The sequence below is a fragment of the Crinia signifera genome, chromosome 4 (assembly GCF_055691185.1).
Source record: "Crinia signifera chromosome 4, ASM5569118v1, whole genome shotgun sequence".
NCBI classification, from domain to species: domain Eukaryota; kingdom Metazoa; phylum Chordata; class Amphibia; order Anura; family Myobatrachidae; genus Crinia; species Crinia signifera.
Genome location: NC_139220.1, coordinates 91,841,615 through 91,863,363, shown reverse-complemented (window position 1 = coordinate 91,863,363; position 21,749 = coordinate 91,841,615). Strand labels below are relative to the sequence as shown.

Sequence of the window (21,749 nt, the reverse complement as noted above, 5' to 3'; positions counted from 1 at the left end):
GTTAATAAAATAATAAAAACCTAGCTAAACTAGTAAAAAAATCCAAAGAAAAACGCAGCTGCAGCGCAGCTTCTCAGCATAGCACCCACTCCTGTGGGCACCTAAAACGAACTGAGGCATTGTGGGATGCAAAAGGGAGGTGCCTGCTCCCAAAGACTTGAGGCATAGGTGCCAGACTCCTGCGGACCCCTTCTACATCCCATCGTAAGCTGTGTCACCGGATTGGACGAAAGAGAAAGTTTTTGCTTATAGTTCTCAAAAGTTTTGTAAAGTGAAAATCTATCTCATTTAATGGATCCTTATAGGCCTTTAATCCCTTCAGTGGTATGCCAGGAAATTTCTCGGGCTGAGCTGCACTGCAGGAACGGGCTCTACCGAGAATTTTATGGGCATGCCACTGTGAAGAAACATTGCGCCAGTGGTGCCTTTAGCGATGAAACACTGGCGCATCACCATCCCCCTGTCGCTTATCCCCCCATTGCCGATCCTCCCTGTCACCACCCCGTCACTGATCCTACCTGTCGCCGCTCGGGTAGGATCAGGGCCGCTCAGGGAGGAACAGGGCTGCTCGTGAAGGATTAGGGTTATTTGAGAGGGTGCCGCCAGTCCTTTCCATGGCCATTGGGAGGGATGGTTGCAGCCTCCTTCAGTAGCCTCCTTCCCCCCACGGCCTTCGCAGTGCCGTGTGATTTTCCCACTGTGCATGGCTGTATACACAGGGGCAAGGGGAATGGTGAGTCGTTTGGTGGCGGCTACCTGCTCGCTGGGCTCTAAACACTCGCAGCCCACCATGCAGGTCTGAGAAGCCCTGAAAGGAGAATCTGCTGGCCACTTCTGGATGCTTTGGGGGTGCGGAGGGGCTGTGATGTTATTAGGACCCACCCTGAGAAAAAGTCACGATTTGTGAGTCACTGGGTAGGGGCGGGGCTCATTTGCATCACTTACCACTTTCCTCTCCATCTGGTGCCACAATTCCAGTTATTTTCTCCCCATCCTGCCACCATGAAGCAGTACTCTTCAATGGGTGCGGGTGATGAAAAATTGTGAATCTCCTGCAATTTTAGCGGGCTTTAGACTATATGAAGCACTCAGATTCCTAGGCGCCACATGGCATACCCTGTATTTAGTGCTGACGATCCCCGGGGGGACCATCCAGAACATTTTACATGCATGATCACATGTATATACTGTACCTCCACACTGTTCCGATTTTTCATGAGACAGTCCCATTTTTTTAGACTGTCCTGTGTCCCACCCACAGGTAGCAGTGTTTTGCAGTGGAGGGGGGGGGGGGGGGGGTGGGGGGTGTGTGCAGTTGGGTCACTGGCTGCTCTGGTGTGAAGATGTATGAAGATGTAATGATGATCATTTTCAGAAGGATACAGAAGCAAAGTTCCTGATGTAGAGAATCCTAGGATGATGATGCTGACCTCATGACATCAAGTGGAACTTTGGAAACAAAAGACTGGAAATGACAGGACTTACTGCGGTGCCTGAGTAGATCAAGGATGATTACTAGTCCGGGTCTAGCGCACAATATAACATGTCATAAGTATGATGGATCAGTCTCTAGAGGACGCCTTGCCTTCAGACTGCCAGACTATAATGTCAGTGCTTTGCGTTATCCATCCCATGGCTCCTGTGAATTAGACTGACCTGCTGTGAATCGTTTTCATGTGGTCATGAGAGCCTCTAATTGAAAACCTAATTGCAATTAATCCTTTGCCTCAAATACTTCAAATCTGAGTCCAGCAGCTGCTACTCAACCATCAAAGTCCGGAGTGTAAAACGGCATTGTTATACATGTCTGCAGCAGGAAACCCTTCTGTGAAATGTGAGTGACATGTTGAAAGAACTCTGCAAAATACATGACTGTGAATGCATGCATAATAATAGCAGCTGGAACTAAGTATTATGTAGTTGTGCCCTGCAAGGGAAGGACGCACTGGCATCCAAACATGACTCTTGACCTAAGAGCAATGCTGCACAAAATGTGCCTGAAGCTGTACATGGCATATATGTTTGGCCAATTATATAAGGATATGGTTACTTTAAACACCTAAGTTCTATCTTGTCACTCTCCTGACACGGGTTTCTAAAGTTAATTCTAGAGCGCCTTTGGAAATGTGTCTGTAATGACATGTTATATGTGACATTGGCGCCTGGAGACATTCTACATAGCACAAGCCGACTGTAAAAATTCTTATAATCAACAGTAACAATGGTCAGCATTTAGCATTGTGTGAATGTACGAGTAACAATACATGCTATGCTTTTCAATGATTATATAGAAGATTCGGTACTTATGTATTATCTGGGCTCCCATGTTAAATGCACCCCATTTTTTCATACCCCTACTATCCAACTACGCATGGAGTTGATTTTATATAGTGTGGCGAGCGCAGCGAGCCACCGTGCCCGAAGCGTGGCGAGCGGACGCAGTCTCATAAGAAAAACGGGAGCCCAGATATTACATAAGTACCGAAGATTCGAATCACACAATAAGGTAACAGCGTGATATATAGTACCAAAAGGGATATAAACAATGAGGATGGGACCAAAGCTGGTTCTAGACCAGATGGGGCCAAGGGCGAGAATTTCCTCAACATCTCACCCACATACAGAGGGCCCCATGGACCCATGCTCAGATTCCTCCACCTGAAGCTGTTCTGGCCTCTGAGGCCTCACACTGTCTGGCGAAGGAACTCTCAACAGCAGGCCACAATGCAGAGGAGGGAGGGAACTGGGAACGGCAGATAGGGGCACCAATGTGAGTTTAATCCCAGACTGCATCTGGGCCAGAAGGTGAGCCTAGCACAGCCAAGGCCAGATGTTCCATCAATTGCTGGTAGCACAAGGCTATGGCACTCAGGGTGACATCTAAGTCAGTCCATACCTAGCCTGATGGATTTGAAGCTCAGCAATCTTCAAGAGTCAGGGGAAGAGGAATGCATAGGAGATGGGGGAGGAACAGGAATTAGGTGGGAACAGGAAAAAAGGATTTTGGGGAGGGGGAGGGCCACTCTTCATATGTAAGAGCCATGTAACATGCCAGTGCTGAATGATGTAATTCTGAGAAGGTGACTGGGTGTCACTGTACTGCAGAGCAAGCAGTGCCTGTGTGGGACAGATGGAACTAACCTCTGTATTTCTGTATCATGCAGTGATTTGTTGGTGCGAATAGAGTGTTTTGGATTTGTGCTTGGCCCATCGCTAAGCACAACTCTGGGACTCTGGGAGTCATTTCTGGGAATTGTAGTCCTGTAGGAAAAACAGCGGATTCTAGGATGTAACACCAGGCATCACTAATGAATTTCAGATGTACAGTATAACTTCCAGAAATATGTCTGTATACAAACCTGGAAATTGGAACATTTATGCAATAACAAGGGCCGGATCACACAACCATGTACATACACTTCCAATGACCACAGAATGGCCTGTGGCTCATCCAAAGGGTGCAAAGTCGCCTGCAAGAGAGAATATAGAAGTGTACTGCTGACCAGGCCTGGCGACCAAGGGGGACAGCTGTCCTGGGCCCGCCGATCTAAAGGGCCCCAAAACAGCCCCCCCACCCCTAAAAGCGCCTCAGCTACCCGGCTCCCCCGCTTGGTGGATGGGGCTACACAGGACCTAGTTGGGGTGGAGCTAAAGAGGACCTAGCCAAGGGGTGGGGCTATAGGTGGCTGTAGCTTCCTGCCAGGCCTGCTGCACGACAGAGAGGAGAGGCTGCTGCAGTTTCAGCCAGTCCCGCCCAGCCAGCCTGCACTCTGCAGATTTTTCAAAGGTAAGGATGTGTGGTGTATGTATGTATGTATGTATGTATGTATGTATGTATATATATATATACACACACACACACACACACACACACACACACACACACACACACACTGTATATATGTATGGGGTGGGTTAGGGTTTGCTGCTGGGGGGTAAGGGTTAGGATGCAGGCTGCAGGAGGGTTAAGCACTTGGACAAAGGGTTAGGAAGCGTGTCACAGCGTTATAAAACGTAGGCTGCGGTGTGAGGGCGCACGTCAGTGTTATAGGGTGAGGGAGTGCACCGGTGTGCTAGAGCGCAGGCTGCAGTGTGAGGGAGTGTGTCAGTTTGATAGAGAGCAGGATGCGGGGTGAGGGAGCGCGTTAGTGTGATAAAGTGCAGGGTGAGGGAGTGCATCCAGTTTATGTTCCAGCATGTTAGGGGGTTATGATTTAAAAAGAGTAAACACAGTTTTTTTTTAAATAAATGGCTTCACCTAAATACTAACCATGAGTTAAAGTAAAGTTTGTGTTATCATTCATAGGGCCAGATTCTCTAAGCTTCAAAAGTGATAAAATAGAGACTGATAAACAGCCAGCCAATCAGCTCCTGCCTGACATTTTTCAAACACAGTCTGTGACATGGCAGGCATAACAGACTTTAAGGTAGAGGCATTGCCATAGACCAAATCAAAATGGAAGAGACACCTGGTGATGTTAGAATGGAAAAGAAGAAGAAACAGATAGAGAAGAGGACACTAGGGAAGGAATACAAAGTATACTTACAGTAGGTGGATTAAACCCGTCATGCCTCTAAGTGGCCTACTTACAAACTTCGAAAACTCAAGTGTGATACGGGCATAGAATATGGTTAATAAGCATCCAACCATCAGAGATAGGTCATAGAAGATGAAATGAGAGGCTGGGACAAGAAAACCCGATTGATCACTAATGAGTCCTTGGACTTCATGTCAGGAAGTTGTTGTTTTAGAGCAGAACACCAAACTATGAGACACAGTAGAGTTGAGTTTTCTAGGCATCATATACCAAACAAATAGCTATATATACAAGTTTTCATAGGCATACAGACCTATTGCTCTATGTACAGGGCTTCTCCAATGTCTTCTTCCCACCAAACACCATAAGGAGCAATGACTGCTTTGTTACATGCAAGGAGTAAGTAGTAGATCTGAAACTCCTAGAAGATGATCTGCAAAGACAGAGCACCTCGACGTAGGGCTGTCTGGCAACAGTGGACTCAATATACAGTACTGGCAAATTTGCACTACATTTGCTCTAATGGAGGCACTATAACAAGTATTTCCCTGGAGGATGGAGTTAAGGAGATTCAGGGCAGGATGTATCATTAGTGCTCTAACAGCTTATAAAACCAATTAAAAGTGATATTCTGAACTTTGGCTTCTTGGATGTTTCCCATCAGTGTGGCCTTTAGCAAACACTGTATACCCCTTAGGTGTAAATTTTCTAAGATGGGAGTTCTATGGAAAATGCAATGTTGCTAGGGTTGCCACCTCATCCCTTTAATCCTGTAGACATTAATTACACAGGTTCTGTGGCTGGCTCACTTCAAGACTCAGTTTCAACTTTTTTTTTTTTTTTTTAAACAGCCATCAGACTTCATTCCAATTGTGTTTTTTAATCAGCCACAGAACCTGTGGGGGGGGGGGGGGGGGGGGGGGGGGGGGGGGGGGGGGGTGGTGGTGGTGTAAGTTCTCAGGGATGCTTTGATCAGCTGACTTCACTGTGTGCAAGATATGCTAATGGCCACCCAGGAGGGTGAAGGGATATCCCCAATGATAGGGGGCAAACTAGATGGGCCAAGTGGTTCTTATCTATCAAATATTGTTCTATAGCAAAAACCTATGTATCCCAAGAGCCTTGGTGAAGAGACTAAGGGCCTTTTTCTAGTTCACTCTTTCTGACAAAATCCTTCTTAGATGGACAAAACCATGTGCACTGCAGGGGGGCAGATGTAAAATGTGCAGAGAGAATTAGAGCTGTCGGCTTATCCTTTGGCACAGAGGGGCAGATTTATTAAGCTTGCTGAAGTGATAAAGTGTCTGGTTTTTATCACCAGCCAATCAGCTCCTACCTGTTAAGTTACAGGCTTGGTTTGAAAAATGACAGGTAGGAGCTGATTGGCCAGTGATAAAAACTAGACAGGTTATCAATTCACCAAGCTTAATAAATCTACCCCTGAGTTTCAGTCATAAAAACCCCTATTTTGTCAGGACTGAGTCGCAGTTGACAGGCACTAACCAACTCCTTTGGCCTGATTCAGGTGTGTAAAATAAAGCAACTAAAGGTGTCGATACACCATCGGCCAGTGTGTACGAGCAATATATCTGCGAACGGCGCCGTTCACATATATTGCGTCGCCCCTACAACCCAGTTGATGCCCAGTATATCTCAGTGGGCGGGCGCATGCAAATGTGCCCGCCCACTTTTGATGTCAGTTTCAACGGATTGGGCAGTGTGAATGGAGAACTTGCTCACCGCTCCGTCTGTAGATATAGCTGCAGAACAGGTGGCCATGCAATGGACATTCAATGCTGTATGTTTTAACAAGTTATACAGATAACCTTAAATTAGCAGCTGCTTAATAAGGAAGGAATTACTCTCATATCAGTCATGTTCTACTTTTTGGAACAAATTTAAATGCATATTCAGGTGATGTTTAAATAGATTTTATTATGGAACATCATATCTGATGGGCTTCCTGTTCTTACATGACAGTGGTTAAACACTAAACAGTCTGAAAAGAGATTTTATGTAACAAGAGACAAATGGGTCTCTTGTTACATAACAAGAGACCCATTGGACACACAGCATGGGTCCTTCCTTCCAGTGTTCAGACATGTGATGATATATGATATTCTTGTGACCATAGTCCAAGAATATCAGATTTCACTAACGTAAAGGACAAGACCCCAGACCCCTACTGAAGGAGGGATAGGCTCATTTGGTCTATAGCAAGTTGGTCAACAGTCGTTATTTCGACATGGGGATAGGTCAGCATGGTTCTAGGTCAACATGGGTCAAAGTCGACAGGTCATTAGGTCGACACACGCATTATGTCAACAGTCAATAGGTCGACATGGGGTTCTCGAGTGTTTTCAGACCCGACATGTGCCAACAGGCGGTATTTCATGCCCTACCATCCACTAGGGTGTGGTGGGAGAACAAAAGTGTGCCAAGCATAGCAAGGCACCGTGCCCGAAGCATGGCGAGCGCACTCAGTGCACTTTAACCAGTGTCCATGTCGACTGTGTCGACATTCGGGTCAAAAAAAACTGTGCAAAACCCCATGTCGACCAACTTTCTGTAGACCAAATGATCCCATTCCTTTAAGGCTGTCGATTTTATTTTAAAGTGAAATCAGTTTTCTCGGAAACGGGTGTGGATTGTAGAATTCACAGCAGTTTCCCAACAATACACAGCCATTTTCACCAAATCTGTGGACATTCCGACTCTCGACAGTCAGAATATTGAATTTACACTGTCGAGTTAGTGTCGGAAGCCAGCGAAAACGGACAGGATTCTGACGGATAGTATGGCAACCCTATGTATAGAGAAAGTTAATTTACATCTAACATTATTTCTAAAATAATGCTGATTTTGTTATTTATAAAGGAACCTCAAGACAAATCCTTCAACTAGACTATAACTAGTTAAAAGCTCATCAAAATGATGACTTCTGCAATGTACTTTCACTATAAGCTGTGATCGTTTTTAGCCCACAAACTCTCCACCCCACCCCTTAACTGCTCCTACCTCCAATTCATACCTCCCAACATGCCCCAATCCAGGAGGGACACAACGCTCTGTTCCTGGATTTCTCTCAATTTATGATTGCCATCACCATTTTTAAACAGGTTAATTGAGTAGACAAGTGTTTCACCACAGGTGATGGCAATCATAAATTAAGAGGGAAGTCCAGGAAGAGAGACTCCTGGAGAGGATCATTTTGGGAGGTATGTCCAATCTCTGTCTCCAGCTCCCTCTCTCCATATCCAGCAAGTTAAAAACCGATTATTGTCCCTGCAAAAAATTGCTTTCCCTTTCTGTTATGGCATCTTTTAGCACACAATGAAGTAATATGGTCTATCGAGTGGCCTCTAGTGTCAGCACTTCACCTCATAGAGGTGAGGAGTAGTTAGCCTTTTTAGGTAAATAATAAACGATATAATATACAAACGGTTTTCCCAACAAACACTCAAGGTGGCCATACACACTGCGATAGTAGCGTTCGATGCGATGCGTGCTCCTGCGGGGATCGCATCGCACAGTACAAAAAGTATGTGCTGCACATACCTTTGTACTGCTTTCGGATCGCACCGCACGCACATTGCATGCAAAACACATGCCGTGCGATGCGATCTAGCCCATAACGCATGTGATTCTCGCAGTGCGTATTGGCACCTTTAGAGATGATATCACTAAATATTGATTCACAGCATGGTATTTCCATGAGATTATACACAGTATTACTTGAATTAAAAAGTGTAAACATGTTAATACAAGTTACCAGGGAGTTCTGTAAATGTTGAAAGATTCAAACATAACAGATGGAATATAACAAACAGTTTCAATGACAAAGTATTCCTATCTGATATACTGTAACTGCCAGAGCTCCACTAATTTATGTAACATTCAACGCTTTCTTCATCAGTGTGGATATATACAAGAAGTTAATATTTAAAATTGGTCAAAATAATTTTGAGCATGTGAAGAAAGCTGTTTATTATTGACCACTTGTGCAGATCTTCATGAACGCTGCTGCTCTCCATTAGAATTATGTGCAATTGTCTGTTCTTGCCAAATAAATGGATTGTAGTGTTGGAGTTTATGTAGCACATGTAAGTCATGTGACTACCAACCAGGCTGAGTCCAGCAGCCATCAATAAGTGAGTGCAGAGTCAGTAATATGGTCAAGCGTGTTCGCGGCAGCTAGAATGGAAAGATCCTTTTCTTTAGGATATATAGCACAGTTGCCAGGAACAATGCTAGCGCTAGAAAAATCAGCAGTTTGTCTGTGAGCTCACGCCGATTGTACTTTGTAATGAGTTTGCGACCAAGCTGAATGGTTCCAGTCATGGACTTAAATTCTTCATTGGCCTCCTGGATAGTTCTGGATGAGGTGGCTGAGAAATGACATAAGGAATAAATTAACAAAAACTATTTATATTGCGGGGTGCAGAACCACCTTAAGCAAACAATTTAGCATCATTATACACTATGTGCACATAAAATGATGTCTTACAATAGGTCTGTGTATTAGTTTTCAAATAGAGTCAAGTTTGAACCACTTTTCGCTTCTGTTTGCCCTATTGAAGCAATTAGCAATATGCTGTCTGACTGGTTCAAAACGGTCATGTAACAGAAATCCAAAAGGAAGACCATAAGACAATCTACATCCTTATAAATGGAAGGGATATGGGCCCTCATTCAAATTGGTTTGCCCCATTGCGAATTCGCAACAGAGACCGATATAGAAGATCTGCGCATGTGCATAAGCTTATATTCTCTGCGGGCGCCCACACATAGTCTCAGAGGGCGCTCGCAATGGGGTGGGCATAAAGGAGGTGGGCAGGGGGTAAGGATGGCCATCACCATCGATGGCAATTCTGCAACTGGCCATCAATAGTACTAAACTTTGCAATGGAGGGCCATCGATATTTTTACATATCGATGGTCATCCATTGTGTTTGACTATTTGGCCTGTGGGCCAATCAAAGCACGGGGGCGGGGCTTCGCAGGTATCGGGGGCGAGGCTATGCTCAGTGTCCCAGCACTTTGAAAAAAAAAAAAAAGAAGCAAAACATTGTTTTGCTGTTCCATCAATGGAGGGAAACCATCTGGTTCTCCTCCATCGATGGCAAAAGTATTCGACATCGGCCATGAACCATCGATGATTTCGAATCATTGATAGTCGATGGCCATCCCAAGCAGGGGGCGAATGCCCAGCTTTTCCTGGGCATACCCACAAAAACGCTGTGTGTCCCTATGCGAACAGGGGCGGCTACCGGCCTTCCGTGGGCAGGCAGCTGACGTCACCGGATACCAGCTGCCCACCCTGTTCACGGAGCAGGGCACCACTAATCTAAGTCACCAAAGAGTGACTCAGATTAGTGAGCGCTTTACAAATAATTTGATGCTCGTTGGCCATTGAATGATTTCGGTCACCCACGCAAGGCTGAAAATGGATGTATATAATCATCTATTTGCAACGCTGTAGGGAAAATCGGCGAGTAGCGGCGGGTGGCGCTACAAGGCTCGCAAAGCAGCAAAATAACACTGAGCCTGGCCGAGAAACATTTTGGATGTTACAATAAAGCAAACACACTGAATGGTACATTTTTAGACAGTCAACAACTAGGACAAGGAGGAGACAAAGGCAAGTATTCAATGCCGGTGCGAGCGGCCGGCGAGGGGGTTAAACTGCGAGGATCACAGAAAACTAGTGATCCTCGCAGTTTAACCCCCGCGCCGGCCGCTCGCACTATGCAACGGTTCTGGGGGAATCCTCGCAGTCACAGAACGGCGAGGATTCCCCTAAACTGTGAGAGCCGCGGCTAGTGCAGCAAACTCGCTGTAATTAGCCTCGGCTCTCGCAGCTTTTGGAGGCACATTCGCAAATTCCCCCTCGCTCAAAAAACGGAGCGAGGGGGAATTTGCGAATGAGGGGGGTCAGTTGAATACTGACAGGGTGAGCGGTGACTGCGAGCAAAAAGTCCTGCTCGCAGTCACCGCTCGCCCACGGCTTTTGGAGGCACATTCGCAAATTCCCCCTCGCTCAAAAAACGGAGCGAGGGGGAATTTGCGAATGAGGGGGGTCAGTTGAATACTGACAGGGTGAGCGGTGACTGCGAGCAAAAAGTCCTGCTCGCAGTCACCGCTCGCCCACGGCATTGAATATATGCCAAAGACCTGCTAATAGGACAGAGAAATTGGGCATCACTTTCGTAAGAGTCTATAAAGTCAGAACACTATTAAGAGCTGTTCCACAGAGTACTGAGCCAGTCACTGCAGCATCTATTGCATAAAATAACTGTGCAAATGCTCAGAGCAGTGAGTGCGGGCACACAGATATATCCTTCCTCATCCATTCTGTTAGCAGCCGCAGGGAGACTGCGATAAGTTGCCCGCGCTTACAGGAGCAGTCACACCATACAGTCCTGTGGATCGCGGGTGAGGGCCTTGTAATCGCAGCAAATGACCCATGACTATTAATATTCCTGTATAAGATGAGCTTGGACTCTTCTGTATGCAATTGGGCATATGGTCGTATTGTCGACTGCATTTACGTAGACAGTCATTAGGTCGACAGGGTTCTAGGTCGACAGGTGTCTAAGTCGACATATGCGTTAGGTCGACATGGGTTTTTTCACTGTTATTTGAGCCAACAGACAGTATTTCATGCCCTACCATCCACTAGGGCGTGGTGGGAGAATAAAATAGTGTGCTGAGCGCAGCGAGGCACCGTGCCCTCGCATTGCGAGCGATGCGAGGGGCTGCAGTTGACTTCCAACTGTGTAAAAAAACAAAGTGAAAAAACCCATGTCGACCTAATGCATATGTCAACATTTTCCTATGCCGACCTATACACCTGTCAACCTTGACCCATGTCTACCTAGAACCCTGTCGACCTTCCCACATGTCGACCCAACGGTGTCGACCAAATAACTGTCGACCTAACTATGGTCGATAAAACGATTCACACCCATGCAATTGATGATCCAGAGGACATCCTAACATGTTAATGCGATCGTGAGCACATAGAGATCAGAACTCAGATACATACTGTATATAAGAAAACCATATCATTTGCAGGTAGCCAAGGGCGGGTGCATACAGCAAATGATTATTATGACAACAACAACAACACGTGACTTTCTTGTGACTGCTGCCGATAGTAGGATTTTTAGTACATAGTACAGGCGTGTTCCAGCTGCTGTGAAACTACAAAGCCCATCATACCTTGCACCAGTTTGGCTATTAGGGAATGCTAAAACTGTGGCAAGGCATGATGGGACTTGTAGTTTCCCAAACAGCTGGAGGGTCATAGTATGGACAGGCCTGACATAGTAGGACTTTTAAGCATAATTTATCTGGTGTGTTAGAGAAGACCTGCAATGTTATTGATGCCTAATAGTGAATACCTTCTTTGAAACACAACTAATGGTTATACATATTATTATACCTGGCATATGCTGCTGGTGCCAAGCTGGATGTAGCCATCTAGTGCCAGCTTTGCAAACACATACATTTGAGTTTTAAGGACCACAAATTCCACTGGTATTTTACTTTTATTAACTCTGCATTAATACTACAGTGTTATTTTGGTGATAGATAACTGACAAATAAATTGTTACCAAATGGGTTTAGCAATTGTGGATAGCAGAACTTATCATACCTATAGTGTGCATGGTAACCTCACTCTGCTGCACTTGTTGGGACATCATCCGGCTGATACTCATCAGGCTCTCAGTGATGCTATTAGTGGACTGGGCCAAGTTTTCTTTGGTTATTTTTCTGTTGGAGAGGAAAAAACAACCAAAATAGTTCCAGATGGAAAAAATACATGCTTGGATTTGCTGTTGTATTACAAAACAGAAGAAACCCTGAATCTTTTGACCGGACGCCACCTCATTCATCAGCCAACACCCCCCCTTCCCCCAAGTGCATGGGTCCAGCCTTGCTGTAAGTGGTGGTGCACTGGTAGCTTGCTTGGATTAATAGAAAATTGGACAGCGTCAGGTGGGGCAAACTGTATTGACACTTTTTGGGCAGAAGACTTTGAGGTATAGCATGGCCCACAAATAAACTATATTTCTAAAATGTAAACTATGTTACTTTTGGCACAAAACACAAAGCCCATTACATTTCCGATGTTTTCCTGGATATTTGTTGTCACTGACTATTCACCGTAATATAGTTTGGAGACGTCAGCAGTTCTTTCATAAACAAAGTCACCAACATCCAATTTGCTCAATAAAGAAAGAAATATTCCAGAATAAGTGATAACATATGCTCTAGATGTAATAAGAAAAGCATAGATTGTGGAAGGCTCTAAACTAGGAAAACTTGAGATTTTCACATTCCCAAGAGAATTCAATCTGTACATATGCTCAGTCATCCCATAACTCTGTATTTTGCATTCACATTTGACAACTGCCAAGTTCAATTGCTCTTGCATTACACCAACAGCCTGATACGGTCATGCACAATTTTTTACTGGGGGTAGAATTCAACTAATTATATATCTTGCGAGCAGGGCCCTCCTGCCTTTTATATCTGTTTGTTACTACCCAGTTTGTTTTATCACTGTTTCCTATTGTAAAGCGCAATGGAATTTGCTGCACTATATAACAAACTGTAAATAAATTAATTTATCCGGGGGAAGGATGTATCTTTACTAAAAATGTGATAAAACCTGCAAAAATAGGGTTACTGCAATACCTATGCATCCCCACATTTCTTATAGTGTTCCTCCACACAGATTTGACTGAGCTGCACTGTGCCCATTATCAGCAAGCTCCAGAAAATATATTCTGGAGCTTGATCACAATAGGCAACACCAGTAATAGATGGTGTTGCCTATGCAAGTCTATGGGCTTCTTTTCAGAAGAAGTCCCTAGAGAAGGAAACAGATTTCATTTGTATGAATAGAAGGCAGTAATCACCTCACAGAAGAGCAGCCAATACCAAACCTTACTGTTATTTCTTCAGCCAGGCCACATTTATAGGTTTATTACACAAACAAGGTCCCTTAATCACTAGTGTTTAAAAGCTGGGCTTTAATTGCATTTTAGAAGAAAGTGCAAAGGTTTAAGCTGGGTTCACACTGGACAACGATTTTGCCGATTCCGATGGGTCACAATGACAATCAGAATGTCGTCCAGTGTTTACTCATTATGTCGCTGATGGGCACTTCTGTTGTATGTACAAGGAGGACGAGGGAGGGTATCACTAGCAGCATGGCCCCATCCCCCCCCCTACCCAGCTGGCATTATAAGTGTGTATGCACTTGCAAATACAGTCACACGGCCAGGTCCTGTCACTCAAGATGTTGGTGGGTAGTGGTACACATATGGTCCAGTGTATACCCAGCTTTACACCCATTCTGTGCATCCATCCCTATTTGAATGAATGCTTGTGTCGGCATGTTAGTGTTATAATGTATCACTTCCATCATGTGGTAGAAAGAACATTACCTCAGCCTGGTAGAATCGCCTCCTTCAAGCAGCTCATCCTTTTCAGAATTATCTATGGCCAGCTTACAAGACAGATTGGCCTTTCTCCACACAGTCTGATTACTGAAATAAATTAGTAATTAAACACAGTGGGAACATTTGGTTCTTTACTTTTGTGATTAAATGTAGACAGTGTGTTTCTCGTGTGACAAAGGTTTTGCATTTGCGTATGGTTTGACAAGACTATACAGCTGAACACATACACACCTTGACTGCCTCCATGTCCCCGACTACTCCACCATCCTGCCCACAATGCTGCAGCTCCACCCTGCCAATTTCAGAGCAGTCATATACACTGCTGCAGTGGAAGCATCATATATGGATATTCCTCTTCAAACTGAGAGGAAACCAGGTAGAGGACAGACGCTCAAGGATTAAAACTTCAAATATCCACTGGCTCAAGCAGGCATTTGCTGCAGATAAGGTTCTGCTACTGTGGCCACTGCTGAAAACACCGCTTGACTGTCTTTCCCAATCGCATGCTTTACATCGTCGGCCACTTTAGACCTTCTGCCCCTTGAACCACTCCATCACTTTCCGCCCCACCTTTTTCTACCCACCACTGTCATGACGGTATGGGTCGACACTTTGAAGGACAACATACATAAGGTCAACCACTAAAGGTCAAATAAGGCTTAGGTGGACACATGAAATAATGTTGAGCTTAATGACCAAGTACATAATATAATAACACACAGTGGGCCAGATGCACTAAGCTTCAAAAGTGATAACATGGAGAGTGATACACAACCAACCAATCAGCTCTTTGACATTTTTCAACCCAGCCTGTGACATGGCAGGTAGGAACTGATTGGCTGGCTGTTTATTGCTCTTCATTTGATCACTTTTGAAGCTTAGTGCATCTGGCCCAATGTGGTAACTATATACAGAGTTAATGCATATGGTCAGAAGTAGAAAAAAAATGTGAAACTAGTTTCTCAGTCACGATAAATGTAAAACAAAATATTCATACAATAATGGCAGGGTTAGAAATGGCTGTGATATCCCCAATCCTGGCATGCTCTTTGTAAAGACCGGTCTGATGCAGGCATTAGCTTGCTGGTTGGAAAGGGTACATTTTTGCATAAAAACTTGCCCATGACAGCATATGCAGAGTATGGGCAACCATAGGGGCATCTTTAAACCATCTGAACGTGCACAGTTTTCTTCGTTTGAGAGGGGGGTGTTCAGTGGAAAGCATATATTATGCAGGGAGTTTTCCAGTTGGTCTCAATATCCTGGCACTGGGTGTTGATCATAAGATCCACAGTAATTAGGTCAACAATGTCTAGTTCAACCCCCAGTCGTCTACTTGCCCAAGGAAAAGGTTGACAGGAGTATCACTTTTCCACTGGTGTTAGGAACTTCTGCTTTTAAATGACAAATAAACCATTATGTACTATGGGGCAGATGTATTAAGCCTGGTATAGAGATAACATGGAAGGCGATAACACACCAGCCAATCGGCTATGTTTCAAAAATGACAGTTAGGAGTTGATTGGTTGGTGCGTTATCTCCTTCCACTTTATCTTTTCAGCAGGCTTAATACATCTGCCCCAGTATTTGGTAATCAAAGCAAACTGAAGGCATTGGCCATACACACACCTGAGCATCTGCTTCTTGTGACACTCCATCTCCTTCAACAACGCTTCCTTGTCAGACTCCTTATCCTGCTCTCGGGCCATCTGCTCCAGATCCTTCCAGGACAAACATGAAAAACCCATAAGCTTCACAATTTACCAGAATAAAGCAGCTAGAACTCAAAATGAGTCTACACATTTGTAATGTACTTCCCAATATAGAGTACTTCCTTGTAATGTACTTCCCAATATAGAGTCATTCCACTGGGTGCAAGCTGCCTTGCACGTCCATTTAAAGCAGGCATGTCCAACGTTGGCCCTCTAGATGTTGTGAAACTACACACCCCAGCATGCTTTGCAATAGTTTTAGCATTCTCTAATAGCAAAACTGTGGCAAAGCATGCTGGGATGTGTAGTTTCACAACATCTGAAGGGCCAACGTTGGACATGCCTGATTTAAAGCCATGATGAGAAGTAGCAGTTCCATTGGTGGAGAAAAAATGACTGCAGTTATCCCAGGTGTGATGCTCACAGCAGCTCCTGCAGCTGAATCGGTCTCCGGCACATTACTCGTGTCACAACGATGTGTGGCACAACCTGCACCTTAATGAATCTGCCTCACCAGGCCAGAATGAGAGCAACCAGTTCTCACGATTATATTTCTGTAATCTGAAAGATTTATCTTTTATTCAGAAAATAGCCATTGTCCTGCATTGTGCAGACTTACTATGAATGTGATTACCTATTCACATCTTACCTGTATTAGGAGTCTCAGGAGGCGGAACTTGTCCTTTACTTGAGCATTGAGATCATTCAGTGTGCCTACTGGGCCTGTGCATTCCCGGATATCCTGGAAGAATCAGTGCAGATAATCTGCTCATATATCAAAGGGCAATCACATAATGCAAAAATCACCACTGATGAGACACAATGGACCCTTGTAATCATCCACATATTCACTACATACCCAAATATCCATATAGCATGCTTTCTGCATTCTAATATTGTATTGCATTTAATATGATAGAACATGACTGAACCTATTTCTCATACGGTAACAGGCGCTACCAGTACAAAACATTTTACTGGTAAAAATCAATAGCCTGACAAGTGATGGGGGACATGGCTCATTTTGACTAGAAATCGCTGGTCACTGGTGCACTGTGCACCAGCGATTTTTTAGCCATAATCGGAGGAGCATGCTCCTTCGACCATGAAGGGCTGGCCATGGGAGCGCGCTCCCGGCAATTTACCTCCCACAGCACATGAAATCACTGGCAATATGGTCACTCAGCGACCATATTGCCAGCGATATGTGCTGAAATCGCACCCGTGTGTACACAGCTTTAGGCGCATTCACAGGGACAGGGCTCCGAAAGGAAACTGTTCTCAGCTGTGTACTGGGGAGGGTCAGCGCTGACCCTGTAGGCAGTGTGGTCTGTAGCCCATAGGTTACTGTTATCTCAGAATGATGGTAGCCCTGGGACCTGAAGCGATGCTGCTCGATGTTGATATAGTGGCCAGCTTCGCATCCCCCATAGTAACCGATGGGGGCGGCGCACGAGGGATTGGAGATTCTTCTGCGGTCCCTCCTAGATACAGTGCATTTAGGAGATACTTTACATTTGCGGCTAACCCCCATATATTAAATTATAAATGGGCCCCTTATAGTGAAAAGTATCAATTCTCTTTTCACTTTCCTTATTAATACACCCCTTAATATCTCTCCCAACTTTGATATATTTGCCTCACACAGTGTTACATACCACAGAGATACAGGGGACTATGGCAGGGGCGTAACTATAGCACCGCAGCCCCCGCGACCGCATGTGCGGGCGCTGCAGTGCTATAGTTACACCCCGCTGCCCCGCCGCCATCCCCCGCAGTCGTTACCTGTCAGTGTCTTCTTCAGTACGCGCTGGTCCCGGCTCCCTTCTTCTGCTGTGAGGACCACAACAAAATGTCCACCCCAATGTAGCAGACAGTTCTCTGAAACTGTCTGCTGCATAGGGGCGCAGGGCCATCTTAACAGCATTATGGGCCCCCGGGCAAAGCAGTCCAGCGGGGCCCCTCCCTACACAACCTTGTGAGTGCCGCTGTACTGTATGTATGTGTGTATATATATGTATATGTTCATACAGGGGCGGATCCAGGAGAAAATGACAGGGGGGCACCATCAGGGCCGTCTTAACAGCAGTGTGGGCCCCTGGGTAAAGCAATGCACTGGGGCCCTTACCCATTCTCCCCTCCTAGGGGTGGGGGGTGCTATTAGCAGCAGCTTTGATGTCCCACGGGTGGCAGGGGGTGCTCTAGCTTCCATTCAACATGTAGGACCTGGAGCAGTAACTTCTGCTAATTACTCCTTTACTGCACAGGTGGTGGGAGGGTGAACACTAATGTGTGGAAGAGGGCACTGAGCTGAATGACGGGTCCCTTGTAAATGACTTCCAGGGAGGTAGTGATAGGGTATAGTTTTATACACAGGGGAGGGTTGGATAATGGAGTGGGTTTAATATTCGTCATTTTCCGGTGGAATGGCAGCTTGTTTGACTGCAGATATCGGCAATTATCTGTAAATAGATTTCTTAGCCTTCAATAGTATAAAAACCTAGAGTCCCATCGTTCAGGAGGTGCTGGGGACTTGGGGATCAGGAGCCAGAGCAATCCATTGACAAAAATATAAAACTGTACACCAGACGTTTGGAGCTGGAGCAAGGACCGGCTGCTGGAAGCCTAATATCTCTGGTTCTGAAAAAGATAGAGACAAGCCACTAGTGTTGACAGAAAGAGGAGAGTCCCAGCTTTTGGACTATACTCTCAGAAAAACCAAGTCAGAGAGAACCTGAGAAATATGACTGGGAAGTAAATGAGTAATTAGCAGAAGTTAATGTGGACTGCTGCTTTGAAGTTGGATATCTCCACTTCCCCAAGGCCGATTTTCAAAATTCTGGTATCCCTGGAAAAAGGGGATCCTCAGCTATCAGAAAAGGGCCCTTATACACCTGGGGCCCCTGGGCAAGTGCCCATTAAGCCCATACGAAAAGACGGCCCTGTAGGGGCGGACATTTTGTGGTGGTCCTCATAGCAAAAGAAGGGAGCCGGGACCAGCGCGTACTGAGCGTAGGTAAGACTGCGGGTTTTGGGGGGGATTGCATGGGCGGCGAGGCGGGGGTTGGTGCGGCGGGGCGGGCGAGGGTTGGTGCGGGCGGGGGTTGGTGCGGCGGGGTGCGTGGGTGGGCCCTCCCTTTAACGGCGGGGGGGGGGGCGCCCAAAAGCTACGCCACTGGACTATGGGGACTATGTACTAAATCTTGGAGAGATAAAGTAATAGCCCATCAGCTCCATGTTACGGGCTGTGTTTGAAGATGACAGCTATTTGGTTGGTCCTTTATCTCTCTCCTAGGCTTAGTACATAGTATCCCACTCATAGAGACCTGTGATTTGTTCGTGTTTCCCTTATTTCCTAGCACCTAGGTGAGTGTACTGTTCGCCAGCCCCCCACAACACTCCCCGCCTTGTCACTGACACTCGGTGCTATGGAGGAGACAGGTATAATGCACACTGCGGCAGGGGGGCGGATCCGTGTGACAGCATGCTTTCCCTCCCTATTGCAATGTGCAGTTTACCTGGATCAGCGCTTTGATCTCCAGATCATATCTGACTATTTCCTGGTGACAGATCGCTACGTGTACATCCCGGGACGCAGCCGCCATCACTGCTGGTGCTGGCTGCTACGGAGCACAGCACGGGACATAACGATGAGTCTGCCTGTGCGTCTCCAGCCTGTAGCGCCATCTGCTGTGCAAACTGCTCAGTACACCCGCTCGCCTCATCATATACGGGCCCAGGGGGCAGCAGCAGCTTTTCGCTGATGCATTAGTTGAGGGCCTGATTCTGACCCTATCACAAGGCTATGAATTTGCAACCCTGACGATTATCGAACGACTGTGCATGGTAAGCAGTGCGCTTGGCCGGGATCCCCCCTGCTAAACAAATCAAAGCCAGTGATACCTTGCCATCGCTGGCCATTCACAAAATGATTGACAGACGGCAGCCATTATTGGCATAACCTTGTGTTTTCTGGAAGTGCCCTGGAAAATGCAAATTTGTACACCATCTATCAGTGTAGGTACAGGTTGCCTATCCCTTATCCAAAATCTTTGGGGCCACGAGCATTCTGGATAAGGGATTTTTCTAGTTTTTGGATTTTTTTTTAACATACTTACCTGGTCCCCTGTGGTGCCCTTATAGTCCCCCGGCGACCTTCAGGATCCTCTTGTATGTGGTCCCAGGGAGGGCCGGACTGGCCCTTCTGGCAATTGCCAGAAGGGCCGATTTTGTGCAAAAAGTTCTTAGAGCTTTCTGCAGTAGCGCTACGGTCGTTCCCGAGCTTACTGAATTTACTGAGCCAGTATGGCTATTTCATCATCTGTGCACACACGGAGAGATCTGGACTGCGGGAGTGGAGGTATGAACTGTGTCTTTCCCACCCCGTAGGTCAGACAGTGAACTTTTATTGCTGAAGTATTTGGACTTTGTGCTTGTTTTTTTATTTTTATACTTTGGTATTTTTATGCATTTTTGATTTTTAAAGAAAAGTGGATCTATTAAAAACAATAAATATCCATTTTATTCATCTAAATTGGGCCAGATATTCCTGTAAAAATCTCTGATTTATATTCTGTAATGGGCATTACGGTGTGTGCCATACTGTGTAACAAGCATTACAGTGTGTGTCATAATATGTAATGGCCAATACAGTGTGCGGCAATGTGTAATGGGTCTAATGTGTGTTCCATAATGTGTAATGCATCCATTTTGTGATGACACACCTCCTTTCTGTGATGCCACGCCTTTTTGCTGCGCAGCTTTGCCGCGCAAGGGTCCAGCCTGCTGTAGGTGGGTCAGTGTGCTCAAAATGCCAGGGCTGATTTCTGGTCCCAGTCCGCCCCTGGTCCCAATGGTGCATTGCGCAGGTACACTAGTGACGTCACCGGTGTACCCACTCAATAAACCCCTGGGACTGGAGATGCCACTGAAGAGGATCCCGAAGCCCGCCGTGAACACCGGAAGATGAAGTAAGTATAAAAAAAGGGCAGGGGACAAAAAAAAAAAAAAACAACAAAAAAACAGGACAATGGCTTTCAGTTTTTGTATATACGGATAAGGAATACTCAACCTGTAGTGGAGCCAGAGGCTGCTTAAGGAGCACAGGCCGAACAGCCGGTATTGGGTGAATGGACCGACTGCTATATAGGTGTGTGTGCTTTACCTTGCAGGAGCATTAGTATACTAGTATACTAATGCAGGAGCATTACTACTGCTTATAATGCTCCTGCAACAGACTGGTTCACATCTTATGTGCTGTTTAATGTTTGTCGGGCTGACCAGCCAACCCCATAGGAACCAAATATATAGGATACTTAGCTCTGATTGACAACTTATTCCAAGCTGCAGCTGATTTGAAAAAGGGATTACCGCACCCTTTATAGTATGTAATAAAAGAAACAAAAAAATTAAACAGCGCTGCTTAGAATAATATATTAAAATGTAATGAAATAATACTCAATATTGACCAATAATTCATAAACAGACAAAACTTTAAAATAATCATTACATTTATCTGCACATACTGGGTCCTGTATCATCAGGTGTCCTTATAGTGAAACCTGCATGTCTCCTTTAAATTGGACAGTCAGTTGTTAATATTGCATGCAATACTTGGTACTTATGTAGTATCTGGGCTGCCGAATTTCTGATTGTATGCCTTAAGGAGCCCATACACTCTCCATTGTGTATGGCTCCATTCTGTACTATATGATGCGCGCTCCCGCGCATCACATAGTACGGTACAAAAAGTATGTGCTGCACATACTTTTTGTACTAGGTACACATCGGATCGGATCCCAGTGCATGCACACTGCATGCACTAGGGATGCAATCCGATCCGATGTGTGCTGTTTCAGCACAGAACGGACCCATTAAACGGACCGTGTATGGGGGGGCTTTACCTTAAGGCATACAATCAGATGCAATTTGACGCGATTTCCGGCAAAATCGCATCGAATCGCATCCGATATAGCATGCGATATCGCATGCGATGCGATTTTGTATAGGATTCAATGTTAACA

The 21,749-nt window shown here is 45.5% G+C and overlaps 1 protein-coding gene across 1 annotated transcript; it reads right to left on the bottom strand.

The window, feature by feature from the left end:
• Positions 1-8,510: 8,510 nt before the first annotated feature.
• On the bottom strand, positions 8,511-19,401 carry BNIP1 (BCL2 interacting protein 1). Its single transcript, XM_083181994.1, has 6 exons — positions 19,245-19,401; positions 16,376-16,468; positions 15,644-15,735; positions 14,000-14,101; positions 12,199-12,317; positions 8,511-8,926 (listed from the first exon to the last, which is right to left on the bottom strand). The coding sequence occupies exons 1-6, from the start codon at positions 19,329-19,331 to the stop codon at positions 8,733-8,735; spliced, it is 687 nt and encodes a 228-aa protein (XP_083038120.1). The 5' UTR covers positions 19,332-19,401; the 3' UTR covers positions 8,511-8,732.
• Between the last annotated feature and the right edge of the window lie 2,348 nt (positions 19,402-21,749).

What these genes read in the sequence shown, in the direction of transcription:
- BNIP1 (XM_083181994.1), bottom strand. Translation starts at nt 19,331, where the DNA reads ATGGCGGCTGCGTCCCGGGATGTACACGTAGCGATCTGTCACCAGGAA. An exon ending in GGCGATTCTACCAGGCTGAG is followed by an intron (nt 12,318 to 13,999) that starts GTAATGTTCTTT and finishes CCTCTCCAACAG; the next exon opens with AAAAATAACCAAAGAAAACT. An exon ending in GGTTACCATGCACACTATAG is followed by an intron (nt 8,927 to 12,198) that starts GTATGATAAGTT and finishes GTCATTTCTCAG; the next exon opens with CCACCTCATCCAGAACTATC.